Genomic DNA, 19,788 nt, shown 5'->3' with positions numbered 1-19,788 from the left:
TTTGTTTATTTAGTTTGTCAGTTAACATAATTATCTTCTGATTAAAATTCCTTCCCCAAAACTTAATACCTTCAATAAAACATAATACATGACCCCTGGAGGTCACAGCTTATCCATCAGATTTAACCGCATCGGTATCAACCGTACATAATATTTAACATGGGTCCGTCAGGAAAGATTAATGATTTATAACGCCCCCTCCCCCACCCGCTAAGATCACATAGTCACCGGCGCTCCTTGCTTCCTGCTCCGTGCTCCTTGCTCCCTCCTCCTCCTCCTCCTCTTCTTCCTTCCCGTTGTCACTCACTGCCGGAGAAGCACACGTTTTATCCGCCGGCCTGGTCTCATACCGACAAGACAAAAAACACAGCAGTAAGTAACGCCAACGCTGACTGACAGCCGGGGGTTCAGCCCGGGGATTCATGTTGGAATTCATTTAGAAGACATTTTGGTAAATTAATGAATATTCAGCGCAGAAAGGGGGACACGGCTTGTGTTAGCTAGCTAACGGCTAATAGCTGAATGTGACAGCTTGCTAGTGCTAACGCGGCTGTCACGCTGGTTGAACACCGGCTTCTATGGACCAGTGGCTGTTAACATTGGCATTTTATGTTAACGTTAAATGAAAAACGAGAGCTTTAGTGTCAGGTTTTAAACAAACAGCGTGGTCATGGTGTCCAATGAAATGCTAAACTATTGTTTTATCTTAGCTAGGAGGACCTAGTTAAAGATGAAAGATGGCTAATGAAAAGGTTAGCAGGGCGCACCTTTTGATGATGACGGCTCTGCTGATGTCTTCCCTAAACGTCTTGCTTGACAGGCTTTACTTCATGACATTACACTTTCGAACTTCAGTGGCAAAGTGTTCTTTGCAAGTGTTAAGTCCTTCAAACATGATCCTGTTATCGCAATGAACCCAAACTGATAATTTCAGATTTGTGTCAGGATTGTCCTGTTAGGAGACTCTTATTATTGTATTTAGAATATAAAATAAAATGCGTCTGTTTATCAACGGTCTTTAGCAACATTATGAATAAATCAATGGTATGTTCTTGCTGAGGTGTCCATGAGAAAATTGAGCAAAAAACTGTACCCCACCCTTCCTGTGGTGTTCCTGTCCTCATCTGACCTCCTTGTGTGTGAGACAGCTAAACTGCCCAATAGGTATCAGTAAGAGAAAACATTATGATTATAGTAAATTACACTTAATTGCATCAGCCAGCAGTATTCAAAGGTAACAGGAAAGGACACTTGACAAATGTCATTTGAGGTGACTTCCCCAAATAATAACATGTTTTGGATATTCACAAAGAAGTATGTAAACACACATGGACTAATGAAGTTGAACATTAACATTTAAAGGTCCTATTTGTTTCATATTACCTGAATTTTATTATAAGATATTCGAAAAATGAACTTACATTACCAAAAGAGGTGTGAAGGTACAACAGCATTGCAATTATGTGAAAACCGATCTATGCAGAGTGTTGCAGAGATGTCTTTTGAAGTTAACATGCTAACCAGGTAGCATCAGTATGTCCTGTCCCCTAATACATACCACTTTGTACGCCAAGAGGCGATAGTTTGATAGCCCCCCCCCATAGTTTTAGCTGGGAAGTATAAAAGCAGCAAGTTTCAACTTAGTCTATTTAAATAAACAAAATAAACATATAGATATGAAGGAGAGATATTTTTACACCTATTTTCCTTACAGCATTAAACGGCAAAATGCAACTGTACACAGTCCAAATTCAACTTTTGCACTGTAATCGAACTAAAACAAGCTGAATTGCCTCATTAACTCGTCGTAAATCAAAGCTAATTTAAACTCCACATAAAATTTAATTCTCCCAAACAGTCTTGGTTTGTCTTGCCACAATCACCTTTGGTTTGGCCTTGATAAATCCTCAATTCACAGAGTGATATGTGAAAATATTCCCGCTCTCCAATCAGTTTTCACCTGCTGCTGATGCCCAATTCTCTTTCGTCCTCTAGCTATATGCCACTTGTGCCCCCACCTGCCTAGTCTTGCCACCCCGAGTCATCGTCCTAGTAAGATCCCCTTTGAATCGCCTTCATACTCCAAATTAGCAACAGTCTGTTTCCGAGATTTTGCATTCAGTCCCTGCCTACAACTCCCTAGCTGCCATGGGCAATTAGCTCCACAGTTAACTTAGCTATGTGCTAACACCAGCTAGTTACTGCAGACAAAGATAGCTACAGCAAAGCGTATAGTGAGCAGCAGTAGGCTTATGCTGCTTCCAATATTTTGGTGCTACCTCCGACATCCAACCATGTCTTTCTTAATGTGTTTTATATGTAGAGGGACCATGTACAATTAAAACATAAATGTTGCCATTTGACTTATTGTACCAAAGTCAGCTTGGAGCTAATTTACAACTGCAGTCCCTTGGCAGGTCATTATTACGAAGTATACCCTTTAAAAGGGTAAAGCTTGAAATATATTTTACTGATTTATGTTTGATTTCGATTTCAAGACCAAAATTGATCCTACCAATAAGCAACATCTGTGCATCTAAAGCCTAATATCTGTGCCCTAGAGTTTCACTGCTGTCCAAAAACTGTTTATAAACGCTCAAGTGTGCCAAACCACTGCACTCAGTGACATGTTCCTTCATTACGATTAACGTGGACTCTGTAGTTTATTTTTAGTCAATCCCACGTACACCATCCTGCTGCCAGAAATAATCACTAGTAGAGCAATTGTGTATTAATATGCTGCCAAAAATAGAAAACTGTTTCCTCTTATTTGTTAAAAATCACAGGGAGTGCACAGCTGTTATAGGAAATGATTTAGCCTTTTTTCAACATCAAAATATATATATATATATATATATATATATATATATATATATATATATATATATATATATATATATATATATATATATATATATATATATATATATATATATATATATATATATATATATATATATATACAGACATTATGAGCCACTTTTTTAAGATTTCGTAAGCAACACACAAACTGTTTGCTTAATCAATTCCACAAACACTTTTTACCTCTGCATTGATTATTTTATTTAAAAAGTTCAACATTTCTGTCCCAAAGACCTTTCTCAAGACATAATGCTCCCAAAGTGACAGCGCTTAAAAACAGACAACAATTACATGAGGTGCGTAGGAACAAATGGGTTTGGAGCAGAGTGCTACAGACGGTAGAGAAGCTGGAAAGTATTGACAGACGGAACTACCATATTGTTGTTTTTGTTGTTCAAAAGGATTTGTTTATCATACTAAAAATATAAAATGGAACCTTTTTTTCAAATTTTTACACTGACTGTCAATAGAGCTGCATCTTAAAAACTTCCAGAAGAGACGATCAGATGTGTTGGAGCAGTCGAGCACATAAATGAATGTGTAATTGGCAGCATGGCTTGTGATCTGCATACAAGAGTTGTATTTTCTAGGTTGTAAAATCACCAATAAAGTGTATGATAGGTATATTACTTGGGTTAATAGGAGTGCTTTAACAACAAATGTGCATTTTTGATGGTGGTGAGGAAACTAAACTCTCCGTCATGCTTTTGATTTGAAGGAAGGGGAAGTGCAGATAAACTGGTAAAAGCTTTCGGATGCATCCAAGTTGTTGCTTGAGGTTCTTGCCCATTACCAGAGCCACAGTTTCATGTTGAAGTATTTATGGAGAGAAATGTTAACACCTAGCTTCTTTCCCCTCATTCTGCATTCAGAATTGACAAGTAAGTATTCTTTGTAACACTGACCTCTTGGGTTTTGTCTAGCCATTTGTTCAAAGTTCTGCCCTTTTTTTTAGTTTCAGTGTTTTGCAAGGTGGTGATTGTTAAATCTCTTTTTTCAATGGCTTGCGGTTAACTGGATGAAAAGAACGCGTTGAGCGTATGACTTTGATAGTAGTTTAAGCTCAACACCTTTTTGCCAAGGCAGGTGAGTTAAGAGCTTGAATAAGATCTTTTAATGAAAGTTAAAGAGTAAATGCCTTCTCAAAACACTCCCAAGTCAATTTCAGTGGTATTGCTAGACATTATTAACATCCTCATGGTGAATCATTAAGTGAGTGCATTTCCTGTATTGCAACAGAGTAATGTACATTATAAAAACAGCATGGCTTGTGCTTAATACCTACTGAATTAATTAGTTTGCGTGAGCATTTCAGTTCTTTTCACCAATTAGTTAATGTGTGTGTAATTAATGCTTGTGTGTGCGCTTGTTTTTGAAACATTTTGCCCTAAATCTGTCACACCCGTGTCCTTTTTTTTCTTTTGCATGTTCTCATGTCATTGTGTCAAGATTTGTCAAGTCTGAAAAATACACGCTTTGTAAACAAAATGAATGCTTTAAATGATATTAAGATACACAAGTTACTATGAAATACCACTACAAAAATGAAGGAAACTTTGAAATATTAAACGATGATTCATTTGAAATTGAATACTTATTGCAATATTAAAAATGACTCTATTTTCATATACGTAGCTTTGCAGAATGAGCATAGTCAGGATGGGCTATAGTGTTGTAATGGCACGTATGAAAAAAAATATTGTCACTTTTAACCATACAGAGTAGGCTGGACACAAAGAAAATGCATGATTTTTTTAGTTTGCCTTACTATGTAAGGAGTAATGTATAGAACGGCGGTCACTATCGGGAAAATAAGTCTCTAAGACTCATTTTCCCGATAGTGACCGCCGTTCTATACATTATCCCTCATATAGCTGTGTGCAGCCTATTTTTTTTTTCAATACATTTTGTTGCAGCAATGAATGCTTAAAAATGTACTTGAATGAGAGTTCCATACATCAAATACCTGATTTGTTAGGATTACTGTTAATTACTTTTGACTTTTGAGGAATCTTTGTGTAACAGAAAAAACTGAATATTAGATCAGAATACAGACGATTTTTTTTTAACAAGCATGGGAACTAGCGATAATTTTCCAGCACTTCTTTCATACATTCTTCAGTTTATACCATGTAGAGCTTAGATCGGGCCCAAAAAATCAAGCCCGACCTGACCTGAGCCTGTGCACGTTGTGTCCGAGTCCGGCCCAGCCCGATACATTAACTGTAATTATGAGCCCGATTTGAACGTGACACATTTTTCAATACGTGGGCTGTTAAAACTGACATTGTCAACTTCAATTCCGAGTTGTTTGAACTACAGAAAAGACTCTCTTGAAAAAGAGGCTTTTAATCTCAATGGGATTTTCCTGGATAAATAAAGGTTAAAAAATAAATAAATAAATAAATAAATAATAATCTTCAAGCTCCATGTTGCACTTAAGCTACACAGACAGTGATGCCGGTAACGCTTTAGTCTAATCTTTTTTCAGTAACCTAATGCGTTAATATTTCCAAACCAGTGTTTAGATTAAAGTTACTTATTCTAGTCACTGTGCGTTACTATTATTTTTGTCATTTTCCTTAGTAAAAATATATATTTTTTGCTTACTTCTTGCCTCTCGGGGAGTGACGTAACATATGCGACAAGTCACGTTTTTCAGCATTGGGACAATTCGACTGTAACACCATGTAGCGACACAAACAACAATGGAAGGAGGAGAGAGATGCATGTTTTCAAGCTGGAAATACAGTCATTATTAAAAAAAACACACAAATGCTTGATCAAGGGCCCAGCCCGGCCCGAGGATAGAGGCGGGAAATATCCGGCCCGCGGTTTGGGTTTGGGCAGAGAATCTAAACTCTAATACCATGTGAGCTTAGTTGGACGCTCTCCTAATATTTTTTGGACTCCTTACCTGATATGGACTGACAAATCACTAACAAGTCTCACATTTTTTTTCCTCTGCATGAGTTTCTCCCAATTTCCTGCATGCTTCTTGCTTTTTCTGAGAATGATCTGTAGTCTGTTATTGTGGCTACCACTTTGTGTGACACCGGTTCACCGGCAGTACTGAGTCTAATAGATCAATCCCTTTGTGTCTCTGAACTTTCCTGTGTCTCTTTAACTAATCCAATAGCTTGTACCTGTTATTCTCTTTTTTTTTTTTTTCCTGCAACGGATCAAAGATGATGTCTAAGAAGATGCCCCAGTGTTCTGCAGTGGATCAGTCGGAGCATGATCAGCCTCCTAGCAATTGTCAGGTGGACCAGTCGGTGAACGCAGCACTGGGGGGTAGGAACAAGGCTGAATCAGGCCAAAGAAACGGCGAGAGGGTTTCGTCGTCCCCAGAGAGTGGCAGCTTGAATGGAGATGGAAAGCGTAGTGGGAAAAGCCGTCGCCGTAAGAAACGTTCATCAAATCCTGAGAGTCGCTCAGAGGGGAAGATCGAAAGTAACGGCAAGAACAAGGAGAAGGCAGACAAAAGCAGCAGTCAGTCACCTGACCCTCACGCTGGGCTGATTGGTCTGCAGTCTGAGTGTGCAAACGTGTGGTTTGAGCGCAGCATCTACGAGCGAGCCGAGAGCCTCTACCAGTGCTGGCTGGCGAGCTCCTCCAATGGGACAAACCAGTCCAACCGGTCACCTTCAGCTGCAGGCAAACCCTCAATATCTCCATCCACTGTGGCTCCATCTTTTTCAGGACTGGTGTGCTCCCATGGTGATCAGGTGGCCTGCCATCATGTCGTCCAGACCGTGTGGGTCAACAAGACATCCTTTGACCAAGCAGAACGCCGCTTCATTGAAGAATCCATGCCATCCATTCCAAACTCTCTGGAACTCCCATCTCAGCTTAACCACTCCATTGCACCCAGAACGCCCGATGAAGGATATCAGTCTCTCGCCCCGACTCCTGCGACCCCAGCAGCCATTACACCAACCAATCGACAGCCGATTAATGGACTGCCCCGCATCCCCGTGGAGCTGCTTAGAGATGTGTGGCTGGAGAAACCGCTGTACGACCGCGCCGAAGCTGCCTTCTACCAGAATCTGTACGGTAACAACTCCTCCAAACGTTCCAGCTGCGCCTCCACTGCCAGAAGTAGCGACCACCCTCAGAGCCTTGTAGAAGAGGAGGAGGAAGAAGATGAGGAAATGGTGGTGGAGGAAAAACGACAGGTCCAGCAGGGTAAAGCAGAATTCTTCCATGCTCTGCTCCCTATCCAAGAGGAAGAGGAGCCAGCTGAAGTCCCAGAGAAGGAAGAGCCGTCAGGGGCTGGAGTCTGCTACCTCCTTCACCCAGACAGCGAGCGGGTGTGGCTGGACAAGTGGCGGTTTGACGCTGCAGAGAGCCGATTCCATGCTTACCGTGGGGGTGAAGCTGTGGCGATGAAGAAGGGTCGGAGGCCAGAAGCAGCATCAGCTGCCTCCGTCGCCCCATTGAGGGACAAGTATGCCCAAACCGGGAGAGTGGAGCTACTCCAGATGTTTCAGTTTTATCCCTCATTGGTTTTCTTTGTGATCATGTGTTTCCTTTTTTGTTTTTTTGAATGCGTGAACATTTTTCTTTTCACTCTATCATCCGATTTCTTCATTTGTCTTGGTTCACTGATTCTTTTTCCTTTAGGTCTATTTTAAAATTTCCTGAATGACTGTTGTTGTATGAACCATTGTTGTGTTTCATTTTAAGTTCCTTTTGTGCAGTTGCGTTGGGTTCATCTGCTTGACATTTAAGCCATTTTCCAGCTAATAAATCTGAACATTGTGAATATAGATCTCATATCACATGACTTGACGCATAATTATTTTAAATAGTAATACAGATTTTTTTTTTTCCCTTTTTCCTTGACCTCCTGTGTCCTGTTCATACACCCCTCTCTTGTCCTACCTTGCTCTTTCTTCAGTAGCACCATGAGTTCAGTGGACTTTCTGGCCCAGGAGAAGATCTGGTTCGACAAACCTCGCTACGACGAGGCTGAAAGACGCTTCTATGAGCGCATTAACGGCTCCTCAGAACCAACAAAGGTACCTGCCCCTGTCTTAGAGGTTCAGTTCAGTTTTAGTTGTCATCACTCACATCTTAAGTATCAATATTTTTGTTAATTCTTAAATTTCTCATTCGTTTTCCTTCCAAACGACTGGGACACCGCAAAATGTAAATGAAATATAATGTAATGATTTGCACATCATTTTTGATCTATTATTAAGACAAAATATTTTATGTTTATAAAACTTTGTTTTATATAAATATATACTAATGAATCTATGCAAAGTGAGAACAGTCACCTCTTCATAACAGTTTTGGGGAATTGGGGGTTTTACCTACATCTCACTTCCCAAAAGAAGGAAAGAAATTCAGCTTTGATCTGAAGCCATTTTTCTAGATAACCTGACAACTTTGTAGGCACAAAAGATTGATATTGATTCTTTAGATTTGGACAAAACCTGCCACTCTGTGCATAGATGCTGTGTGATGAGATGTTGAAGAAGAGGGCAAATGTACAACGAAATGACAAAAGAATACAGCTGACGACGCATTGAATCTCTGGCCATTCAGACTTACTGAAACATCAGTTAAAGGATGAATTAGCATTGACTTCTGTTAATTTTGTTTAAGGATGTTGGAGCTAACAGCATTCTGCAAGACATTGCTCGAGCCCGCGAGAACATCCAGAAATCTCTAGCAGGAGTAAGTACACGCTTCTTTCCCTTTTTATCTCATATTTTCCACCCCAACAATCAAGGTTCCACTGGACCTACAGTATGGAGAAATTTAATTTTTTTTTATAAATAAGTATAAGTGTATATAATTGCTTTGCATACAGATTCAATAAATATTAAAATAGAAGCTTGGTGCCCAAGCTCAGCGGAAGCCAAGCGATGCAGCAATGTGGGATGGAAATTGAGAACCATATAGTATGCCTCCAAGCAGACAGTTGGCCGCAAAATATTGACTCAAAGTCATGTGACTTTGCTGCTGGAAACTTGCAAAAAAGATTCATTACAGACAGGAAGAAAGTCCAAAGCAAGGTTTCATTTCACGTTAAAAGGTGACAACAGTGCTAGCTGCCATATTTCTAAAATGATTGTGCTGAAAGCTCTCTCTTTCTATTCTGCGCTGTGAAGATGCTGAAAAAAACTTGATGTAAACGAATCCTTCTACACTGAATTCAGACTAAGAGATGGCCCAGGTATCAGGTTCCCATCCTCACAGAGACGTGTTGTATAGACAGAACCGCCTTTCTTCGGTTACCTTCCATAACATCCAACCTCTACAGTGTGTCCTTGGTAGCCCTGTTTGCTTTGTTTCAAACCCCCTCTGCGGCAGCTGTCCTTCAGAATTTTCTCTTTCCCCTTCCCTCACTTTTCATACTTGAAATCCCCTCATTGCTTCCCACTAGCTGAAGACTACACTGTGTAACAGAGGATCTGGTGAACCTGCCCTGAGCCAACAGTCCCAGATTGTAAGTGCAGAGTCTCATGTGTCCCTGGAAGCACCTCGCTGACACCCCTGCTTCAGTTTGACTTTTAGAGTTCAACCTTTTGTAAGAATTTATATATTTCTGTGTGGAGTGTTGCAGGCCGAGTAGCTGCTTATCACTTACATTTCTGTCTGGCTCCATCTAAAGCTTTCTGCTGTAGATGCTGCTGAGATGGACACTTGCTGTGTTTTGTGTGTTCACTTTTGGTATCCTTGGCAGTCCTGAGTTTGCAGACAGGACTGATGCTTTGGTTTTTTTTGTTAAATCCTTGTCTCAGATAACATTTCTCTGTGCAGAGCAGCAGCAGCGTAGCTGATCAGGGAGAACTCGTCTCTCGAATCAAGAGCCTGGAGCTGGAGAACCAGAGCTTACACAAAGGTTTGTTTGTGTGACAACTTTGATTAGATATAATACTTTTTGTTTTTCTCAGCATGGATGCTATTTTTAGTATCCCTAGACACTGTGTGGATATGTTTAGAGCAACTGATGGCAAACCAAATCATCCAAAAAAGCTATTAGTTTGATTTATTACTTAAAATAGTTAGATGTCAAACAATTGAGCATTGTAGTTTCTGTTTTTTCAGCAAAAAAAACTTTTTTAGGAGAAAATTTTGTCTGAGCCTGAAAACTGCTTACTTTATATGACCAACCAGGGCAGTGGTGGTTTAAAGGTTAGAGAAGCGAGCTTGTGACCAGAGTGTCGACAGCTGAAATCACTGGACTGGCACGATAAATCTGGGTGGGGAAAGCAAAAGTCTGGAGCTGGAGGACTGCACTTGATCGCCATTTCAGTACATTCTGACATTTAATATACTAAATAACTAATCAATTAATAGAGAAAATAATTAGCTACTATTTTTTTGGTGTTTATTTTCATGTGTGTTCCTCGACAAACATTACACTTTGTTACCATGTTGTCTTAGTGAAGTTTTTGTTTTGATGTAAGACTCATTGACTCTGCGTCTGTGTCTTTAGTGGTGGATGACTTGAGGGCAGCACTTTCCAAACTGGAGTGTCGGGTAGCAGTTCTGGAGAAATCTCCTGCAGCAGTGACCCCGACTCCCACTCCTTCCGTTCCGTACACAAATGTGAGATTCTACACACTGCTTTTATTGAATCACTCATGCTGTGTTTTAGTGTTTTTGTAGCTCTAGTACTCTTCCTTGTGTGAGCATGTAATTATTTTTTCTCTGTTTAGGGCACTACCGTCCAACAGAAGAGCAGCGTTCCAGTTAAAGAGGAGGAGGAGGAAGAAGATGATGATGACGATGATATTGACCTGTTTGGGAGTGATGAAGACGAAGAGGCAGATAAACTCAAAGAACAGAGGCTGAAAGAGTACGCAGAAAAGAAGGCAAAGAAGCCCGGCCTCATCGCCAAGTCGTCTATCTTACTGGATGTCAAACCTGTAAGTCTGATCTGTCATTTAATCAAAATTCTTGTTTAGGAGCCTAAAATTCATAATATAAACATGCTCATTTTATTTTTAATCAAGCCTGAGTTGACACCTGTCGCCTCTCGTCTGCTGTCTTTTAAAGTGGGATGATGAAACAGACATGGCAAAGCTGGAGGAATGTGTGCGCTCAGTGCAGGCTGATGGTCTGTTATGGGGCACATCCAAACTGGTTCCTGTGGGTTATGGTATCAAGAAGCTCCAGATCGCATGTGTGGTTGAGGATGACAAAGTGGGGACAGACATGTTGGAGGAAGAGATCACCAAATTTGAAGACTATGTAAGTACTCTGGGTCACCTTTTTTGAAAAAGAAAATGTTTTGGCCTTTTCATGGCTTTATTGATAGGACAGCATTGAGGGTGCGACAGGAAAAGGGATGAAAAAGAGGGGGGATGATATGCAGCAAAGGGCCACAGGTTGGACTCAAACCCTGGGCCGCTAATGCAAGGACGCAGCCTCTGACGCCTGAGTACTGTGCAATACACTTATATAACTGTTTGTGCAAGTATCACACACAAAGAGTCATAGAGTAGGTGAGCGATGGGTACATGTGTAAACATCTGGAATAGATGAGGATAACAACTTAACATTCACCAAAATGTATATATGTAATCCCCTCAATGGTATAACACCTGTGATGTTGTAAACCTTGTATTTGTATAGCACTTGTGAAAACATGGTTACAAAGTGCTTCACAGTTGAACAATTAAAAACGGCACATGCAGCCAATCTAAAGACAAGAAAACAATCGTTTACATGCACAGCTTAGTCGGATTACAGCCATAGTTCGACTACGCTACTCAGTCAGACAACTGCAGTTGTCAAAGTACACATGCCAGTGAGAAAATCGGATTATTGGCTGAAGCATGTCATACCCCGGTACGATAGGTGGCGCTGTGCCCATTTCAACTAGTGCCAATAGAGCCACCTCCGGCTGACCTCTTTACATCACCAGCAACAACAAACTCTGCCTCGGCATTCGAGAAAGATGGCGTACGAAGAGCGAGACAAAGCTACATCTTTGTACATTTCGTATATGGTGTACATGATATTACACAAACTAGATGCACAATTGCACTCTTTCTTGCGGTGATTTTGGAGGAAAGAAGCCGCCGTCCCCTTCTACTTCCGGCTCACGGCCCCGGGAAAGAAATCTCACACCTGTGTAGAACGCAAAATGGGATCCGATCTGATAGAACGTATACATGCAGGAGTAATGCGACTATCAATCGAATAATCTAGGTGTTTTAATTCGACTATGAGAAATCCGATCCGATTTTCTTCAGACTAAGGTGTATACATGCATCTTAAAAATCCGATCGTAGTCAGACTAACTCAGTAATTCGGTTTACATGATGAAAAACAATCATGAATACAAATATTTAGACAGATTTTTATCATAAAACCCCTTAAAATACCAGTAAGACGGGAAGGATAGAAGACTGACCTACAACAGATTTACTAAAAGTCAGTTTTGAGGCAAGATGTAAAAGAAATAGCTGACTTTGCGAGGCAAGGAGTACCAAAGTTTAGGAGCTCTTACAGAAAATACTACTATAAGACTATAAACAGACTATAATTGACCATCATAATCTATAATTAGTACGTCTCTAGTCAGCAATTAAATTGACCAATTTGAATAAGAAGTACAAAACCTGTATTTTTCTTAAATAAAAAAAGATTCAACAGTGATTGCGGTGGACAACAAGCCAAATTGAATATCCTGACAGTCTCACTCCACTTAGCTCCAAGTCTGTTGGGTACACAGTCAGCTGGGGACAAAGAGTCATAATTAATCTGTGCTTAAAATTCACAAATTCATGTCTGCTAATTGGTAAATTGTTATTAAGTCAGTCAAAAAGATATACTGTATATTATTAAAGGTTTAGGAAGTGACCAAATAATCTTTAGTTCTAGAGAGATGAAAACGACTTGCACAGGACGTAGAAAGCATTACCACTGAGCACTCTGAGATCCAACATTGTACGCTCTCTGTTGTTTTAACCTGAGGCTGCTCAGTTTGCTTGTAAACAAAGTAGTAGCCTGTGGTGCATCACACCATTTTGGAACAGTAAGTTGTTGTGTAGCCAGTGTAACAAAATGGATGCTACATGCTCTGTGTGCATGGATTTACAAACTGAGTAAAGATATGCTCAGAAGACCACAGCGGGGCTCTATAAAAGGAATTTTCACTTTTAGTTGAAACTGTTTTATTGATCTTTATTAATATTTAGTCAGTCAGAAGGCTGCAGCTTGTGGTGCTGTTAAATTGACTTACGTACTCACGGGTCTCTTATACTTTGTCCATGCCTTTCAGTAATAACACATTAGAATTCAACAGCACCACAACCTGCTGTTGATTTAACTTTCTGGTCTTTTTGAAAGCTGCAAACTCATTAACACCTTCATGAAGGGAGGATTTATTGCAGGGCTGTTTGTGTCAGACTACGTAACCTTTAAGTAGTGCTGTTTTTCCACTCGCATTTTTGAGTCCAACCAAGCCATGCTGATTTGCTTTTCCATTACTAGTTTTACTACGCCAAGTTCAGCTGAGCCGCACCAATAATGGACCTGCGCCAAGCCGGTCCACAAACACCGTCTCCTTCTAAAATCGATACTTATCCCATGTCTGTGTAAAAAAGTCTATTTAAAAGTCAGCGTGATCAGCTCTCAAAACTTTTGTAGCTTCTAACTGAATCCCTTTAGTCTCTATCGTCCTGTTTGTAAACACGTCTGCTGTGTTTGACTGTTTCATCGTGTTCACTTCCAGCTGTTTCAGGAGTCATGTGGTCAAAAAGGGGATAGAACAGTTTTTCAGTAGAAAATGTGTCCTGATGTGAGGGAGCAAAAAAAAAACAAAAAAAAACCCTGCTACCGCTACATTTCTCCTGTTTCCAGTCATTAAACATTTCTCCTTTTTCTTTGGTTTCAGGTCCAGAGTGTTGATGTAGCAGCATTCAACAAGATCTGATTCCAGTGTGTCTCTGTCTGTCGTCAGCCTTGTTTCTCTGCTGATTGAGTCAACGGTTCATGATAATAAAATCCAACTCTTGCACTGACTCTCTTGTCTCATGGGTTATAATTTGAGAAGATGGGAAACAATTTTAAATTAAAGTGCCAAGGATCAGTTAATCCAAATCACATACTTAACTCTAGCAGGATGAAGGCGCACAGGTAGTTGTGGTTAGTTTGTCCAAAATTTTATATTTTTGCTTCCACCTTAAAACAATCAATGAATGAAAGTAATTTAGTTTGGGATACAGCATTTTTAAAGAGGCAGTTGAGCAACATCTCTTTTTAATAAAGGGTATCATCGTTAATGTTTTAGAAGTCATTTTGTGATTAGATGCCACTTTGAAGTCCATTTAGTCTGCCATCAAGTCAACATGCAGACTGAAAGAACCTTTCCCCAAACAAGGGGTGTAATCCATAACTTTGTTTGACATTTTGTGGTTTTAGCAGTGGAAACACTGCCACTTCTGTCTACAGGGGCCTTCAAAATCTACAAAATATCAAAGTACCTGTAGTAGCTTTAAGATCGATTCTTCTTTAAATTTGGGGGAAATTAACCTTAAACATGTATGGTATGATGAATAATACAGGGATCAGACTACATGACCACTCTTGGAATTGGCAGTAGTTGTGGTACTCAATATTTCTCCTGTGATTTGCCATGACAAACGTCAGACGCTCAGATCAGTCACAGCTGACAGTGTTTCACTCTTCTGCTGGACACACATGTTTTAATGTTACAAACCATGGCATTAAAAATATGCCATCTTGTAAATGCCAAACTAATGGATTGTATTAGTGAGGCGTCATGAGTCAAAGACATGGCCCTAATTGTTTCCACTGTGTTTGTGTAATCACACACTACACAGGACAAAAGATCTGCTGGACTGATATCATGTAGTAGATCACAGCAAAGACACATCACTCTCTGAGGATCCAGTATTACCAGCCTTCACCTGTAACGTGAATATTGGCTGATTATGTGGATATCAGGATTTTTTACTTCCAGAAATCAGATAGCGGTCGGGCTCTAACAAATACAGTGCACAATCTGATTCATTGTATTCACTGTTCTGCAAACTTTATGGAAATGTCTCCGCTGTTTGTTAGCAGGAACAGGAAATTCAAAGAGGATGAGACAGAAACGGGTTCACTTTGAGTTCCCTACCACCTGCTGGTGAGCTACAGAACTACATCCAGTTTGAAGAAAAACACAAAAATAATCATAACACACACTGGATGTTTAAATGAATGTTCTATTTTCTTCAGTATAAATAGTTCCACATCCACAGAACTCATTATTGACAGTTTTTAGAGGATTATGCAGGGAAACAACGTTTCTGGAAAGAGATGTTCAGTTAAATTTTTCTACAATAATGATGCTGATGATGATGGTGATGATGATTTGGCCAGCTGTAGCTCAAGAGGTAGAGCAAGTAATCCAGTGATTGGAAGGTGGCTGGTTTGAATTGCTGGTGACTCCTTGAGCCAGATACTGAACCCCAAACTGCTCCTGATGAGCAGGTGGCACCTTGTATGGCAGCCTCTGCCATCTGAGTATGAACTGGGAGAAAGTGCTCTGAGTAGTCACTAGACTGGAAAAGCGCTATAGAAATGCAAGTCCATTGGATAATAATAAACAACTTTATATGTCATCTATAAAAAGTTTACAAAGTGCTTTGACTAAAAAGCCAGAGCAGGGAAGATTTTTACTGAACAAACACTCAACAGTCAAACCAAACACAAGTTTAAGGTGAGTTAAAACTAGAGGGCAGAGCAGAAAATGTAAAAACACAGAGACAATATGAGTCATTACAAGGAATATTAAAAGTATTAAATGCCATAAAACAGGCACAATCACTGAAAAAGAAAGAACGCAGAGTAGTAAATGCAAAAAAGAGATAAAATAATAAAATCAATAGAGGACAATGAGAAGACAATAAGGCAGTAAGACTTTTTATCAGTAATCATCAGTAACATGGAAGTGTGTAAAGACAAGAATTAGAACAGGTGCGACAATCTGGTTAGTTAGTAAAACGACATCACTGTATTTACTGTAATGCAGCCTTTAAAACCAGGAAAAGACAACACAACATCCAAAATATAACCATATTTAGTCTCATATCACAATAATCATATACTGTGTGTTCATAGAAAGTTGTTTGTGTAAACAAACTTTGGAAACAGTCAACAGAACAATCCCTCCTTAAATGTGATGAACTGTTCTGGAGGATGCTGCTCCTTCAACTCAGTTTTGGTTTACTTTGATGCTGAAGTGGTGGCTCCTTGTACCTGCTTACCTTCTTAGAGAGTAATTATATATCATCAATAAAAATAACTGAGGTAGAATGAATCATGAAACACAGATAATTAAAAAAAAGTGTTTTAATCAAAATAGAGTTAATGACCAATTAAATGTTATTTGGGTTCACGTCTTTAAAGATGTAATGATTCCAGGTGCCCACTAGAGGGAACTGTTTAGTCTGGTGTGATACTCCGGCAACGTTTTTTAAGTATTATAGATGAAGGTATCCACAGGGCTACAGTAAACAAAGGCGAATGATTCATATTATACAGCCAGCCAACGACTTTGTTTCAAATCACCAAAGGAAATGTTGTTTGTTGAGATAAACAGACGGCAGTGTGACTCACAGTGAGGGACTCTCACCAGAGAAAATCACTTTTTCCATACAGTGTTGGATGACAAAAATAAATCACATCGTAAAAAGGCATGAAAAGGCAGACTGCACTGCTGTGTGGTTGTCCATGTTCTAAAGTGTCCTCCTCATTTCTTTGACCTCAGACCAGCATTTTTTACGCTACTGTGACCGTATGGAAGCTACATTTAGGACACAGTTTGATGTTCAGTCGACTATGAAATGACTCCTTTGGAATGTATATACTGAGATACAAGTTTAAATATATCAGTGAGTAATTCACTTTATACAAAGCGCTTTAAAACTGTAGTTATAAAAGTGTATAAGAGAGAAAAAAGAGACCATAAAAACAGACATTAGCCTGTAAAACCTCTCCACAGCCATGCTACAGGTTTGTGAAGCTGTAGCCTATTTGATAACGATGACGATGAAAGTTTAGAAGTTCTTGGACAACTTTGCCTTAATGATGGCACCTCATAAAAAGTTTTTCACAAATGATATGGGAACATTTGAACAGTGTCTGACCAAATGTCATGCCAATCCATCCAATAGACATTTCGCTAAAAAACAAAAATATCACCAAAGAGTTGTTAGAATACACCGCCTGTAATCAGTTTCAGGGTATTGTTTAATTTTGAAAGTAACATTACAAGATCAGTGCCTTTAATAAGTTACATTGCAGCATTATCTACTGAGAAAAGTAACTCGATAGAATACTTTTGTGTTACCAAAACTGAAAACTGCTTTGCGATTCCTCACATGTTTCTGCTTATATTGTTGGAGGGACACACATCTTTGCTTGAACTGTATTAACTCTTACTGAATAAACAGCGTGTAGAGCCTGAACATTTTCATGTGTAACGCTGTGAATTCAATTTGACCAAACCAGAGTTGGTGATTGTTTAAACAGTAGAAAGACGAACCAAGATGGTTGGTGGGGGTTTCTTTTGTTTCTGCCTGGTCTGTGTTCAACAACGATAAAACTGTATATTTGGAGAAACAGTTCTGTAAATGGAGTTTGGTGGATTTGGTGGGAGCAACATTGCAGTCTCACTCTAGCTCTGCAGGGATGCTCCCCACAATACTGTCAGACACAATCTCAACCTGTCAGTGGCAAAAACAAACACTTTAAGGGACGGCGACAATTTCCCTGTCTGTGGCAACAAACAACAGATATTCTCTATGAAGAGTCGAGACGTCCCCAGCTGTGTTTGTGCTGCTCAAAACAGGTATTTAAAGCCAAAACATGATCTTTCTCCAAACCTGTGGTTTTTGTACCTAAACCTAACCAGATCATCATCATCATCATCATCATGCATGTCATGCATGTCTAAATATAGCAGAATTTAATGTCTGATCTCTGTGATGTCTGAAAGTAAAAGTGCGCTCTACGCTCTGAAAGCTGCCCCGGGGGTGTGTGCATGTATTAACTGACTCTGCTGCTTTTTTGCTCTGCTTTTTGAGAGGCACTTGATTGTTTCTACTCTGCCCCTGAGGGGAAACCAGTATAATGGAAGTGAAAAAAAACCCCAATGCAATGTTAATTCAGGCTCCATATTGAACCTTTTTTTCAGTTACAAAAATCAGTCACCTTTCCCCCAGAAGGAACTTGACTCCAAAATAAGATTTTGATTAGAATTTGTAACAAATGTAACAATTAAACCTCAGTGACAGCGTTCTGTTTCACTTCCCTGAGGAGAAATACGCTTTAAATGCTCTGCACGGCTTTTAATGACTTGTTGAAATAAGAGTTTTTGCAGTAAAGCCCCCTGTGGCCTGTTACACCGCACAGACAGACTAACACCGCCTCGGTCAGCCCGTCCAGCCACTCCCATCCTGTTTAAAGGGCTTTCTGACAGCCTCATCCCATAAAGGGGGCCACAATAGCCCCCCTAGATGACAGATTGAAGGATGGATGGACAGAGGAGGCTGTAAATTAGAAGTATGCAGCAAACCCTTTTTTTCTGAAGACTTTCAGTCTGTCTCCTGGTCAGTCATGAGTGAACAGAAAACAAAAGTAAATGGAACAGACATTTGGGCTGTGAGAGAGGGGAGCAATTACTGCCTGTCCGTCATTGGCCGAGGGGGGGGGGGAGAGAGAGAGAGAGAGAGAGAGAGAGAGAGAGAGAGAGAGAGAGAGAGAGAGAGAGAGAGAGAGAGAGAGAGAGAGAGAGAGAGAGAGAGAGAGGCGGGAAGAGGAAGGATACTGGAAAGGAAGGAAAGCCCAGGGGACTTCTGACACATCCTGTGGAGCTGAGCCAAGGTGAAACAAAAGCAGCAACACAAAAGTAAAACAAAACTGCCATGTTCTTTTTTTTCCCCTCTCTTAAATTCCGTAACTTTCTTTTTTAAAGGGAACTCACATCAGCATGTCCCACCTTGCATTTCTAACTGTAAAGAAGATCTTTTGGTTTGGTCAAGTTTGCATCTGTTCTTCTTTCACTTTCAACTTGCAATCTATCTTTCGCTTTGGTGTCTTTCTCACGCATTTGAGAGCAAATTCTGCAGTCATCTCGAAAAATAGGCGATTGTTGATACCGTACAACCCAGAACTAGTGTGACTGCCATGGTAGAAACAGGAAGTAAGCAGACTACAGTAATGCTAGAGAGATATGTCACACCTGTATACACCTTTTAGCATAGGTACGAGATTCAGCTCTACAGCAAATAAAACTTTAAGATATGTAAACTAAACATTTAGATTCTCAAACAACACTTTTGGATTGACAATTCATGTGTTTGGATGTGTAAACAAAATGTTTGAAGTCACATCCTTTTTTTTAAAAAAAATAAAAAAGAATCACATTAATACATTTTTTATCATAAATATTTTTTTTTTTTTGCTGCCAATCAGTTTCTCTTTTTTGATGCAGTGTTGATAGTTTTGTTCTTTTTGGTTGCATAAAAAAGCCACAAGTTACTTAATACTGAACTGAACTCATACTACATACTTATTCTACAGAGTAATTCTTTCTATTTTTGTCAAATGAACTGAGCCACTCCACAATCTTTTTAAGAATATTTACTCCTAGTTTGGTAAGCACTGCTATGGATTGTATACACTTGCTTGTAACATAAACACTTACAAATGGTTGACAGAGAATAAGGAAGTCGTCCTCAGCGTTTGTCTACGCTCATCACAATGAAGTCCGTCTTGGTGAGGGCTGCTGTCTGACATCGCAGCATGGAGCACGCACTGCTACCAGGGTTAACTGCACTTCAATGCATCTTGTGCACTGATTTATAACTGCTGTTCTGGTTTAATGACCTCCAACCTAAAACCAATCAAAAACAGACATTTTTCTGTTAATGGTGTAATTTT

General features: G+C 39.8%; 1 protein-coding gene across 15 annotated transcripts; it reads left to right on the top strand.

Annotated features, from left to right (window-relative positions):
• Positions 1-217: 217 nt before the first annotated feature.
• eef1db (eukaryotic translation elongation factor 1 delta b (guanine nucleotide exchange protein)) lies at positions 218-13,857 on the top strand. Of its 15 annotated transcripts, none has more exons than XM_030433641.1 (12): positions 247-372; positions 3,735-3,743; positions 3,889-3,948; positions 6,051-7,312; positions 7,769-7,886; positions 8,479-8,550; positions 9,263-9,325; positions 9,640-9,721; positions 10,319-10,431; positions 10,542-10,751; positions 10,882-11,076; positions 13,730-13,857. In XM_030433641.1, exons 4-12 carry the CDS (start codon positions 6,051-6,053, stop codon positions 13,766-13,768), a joined length of 2,154 nt encoding a protein of 717 aa, XP_030289501.1. In that variant the 5' UTR covers positions 247-372; positions 3,735-3,743; positions 3,889-3,948; the 3' UTR covers positions 13,769-13,857. The 15 variants fall into 15 exon arrangements, with proteins under 15 accessions (XP_030289503.1, XP_030289509.1, XP_030289506.1 ...); XM_030433638.1 differs by having other exon boundaries at positions 7,766-7,886; XM_030433639.1 differs by lacking the exon at positions 3,735-3,743 and having other exon boundaries at positions 7,766-7,886.
• The last annotated feature ends 5,931 nt before the right edge of the window (positions 13,858-19,788 follow it).

Source organism: Sparus aurata, chromosome 11, assembly GCF_900880675.1.
Source record: "Sparus aurata chromosome 11, fSpaAur1.1, whole genome shotgun sequence".
In the NCBI taxonomy this organism is placed as follows: domain Eukaryota; kingdom Metazoa; phylum Chordata; class Actinopteri; order Spariformes; family Sparidae; genus Sparus; species Sparus aurata.
The sequence above is the reverse complement of the archived record's forward strand: the minus strand, read 5'-3'. Positions and strand labels throughout refer to the sequence as shown.

Coding starts and splice junctions, on each gene's coding strand:
- eef1db (XM_030433639.1), top strand. CDS start 6,051: ATGATGTCTAAGAAGATGCCCCAGTGTTCTGCAGTGGATCAGTCGGAG. Junction 7,313..7,765: donor GTCGCCCCATTGAGGGACAA/GTATGCCCAAAC, acceptor CTCTTTCTTCAG/TAGCACCATGAGTTCAGTGG. Junction 10,432..10,541: donor CTTCCGTTCCGTACACAAAT/GTGAGATTCTAC, acceptor TTCTCTGTTTAG/GGCACTACCGTCCAACAGAA.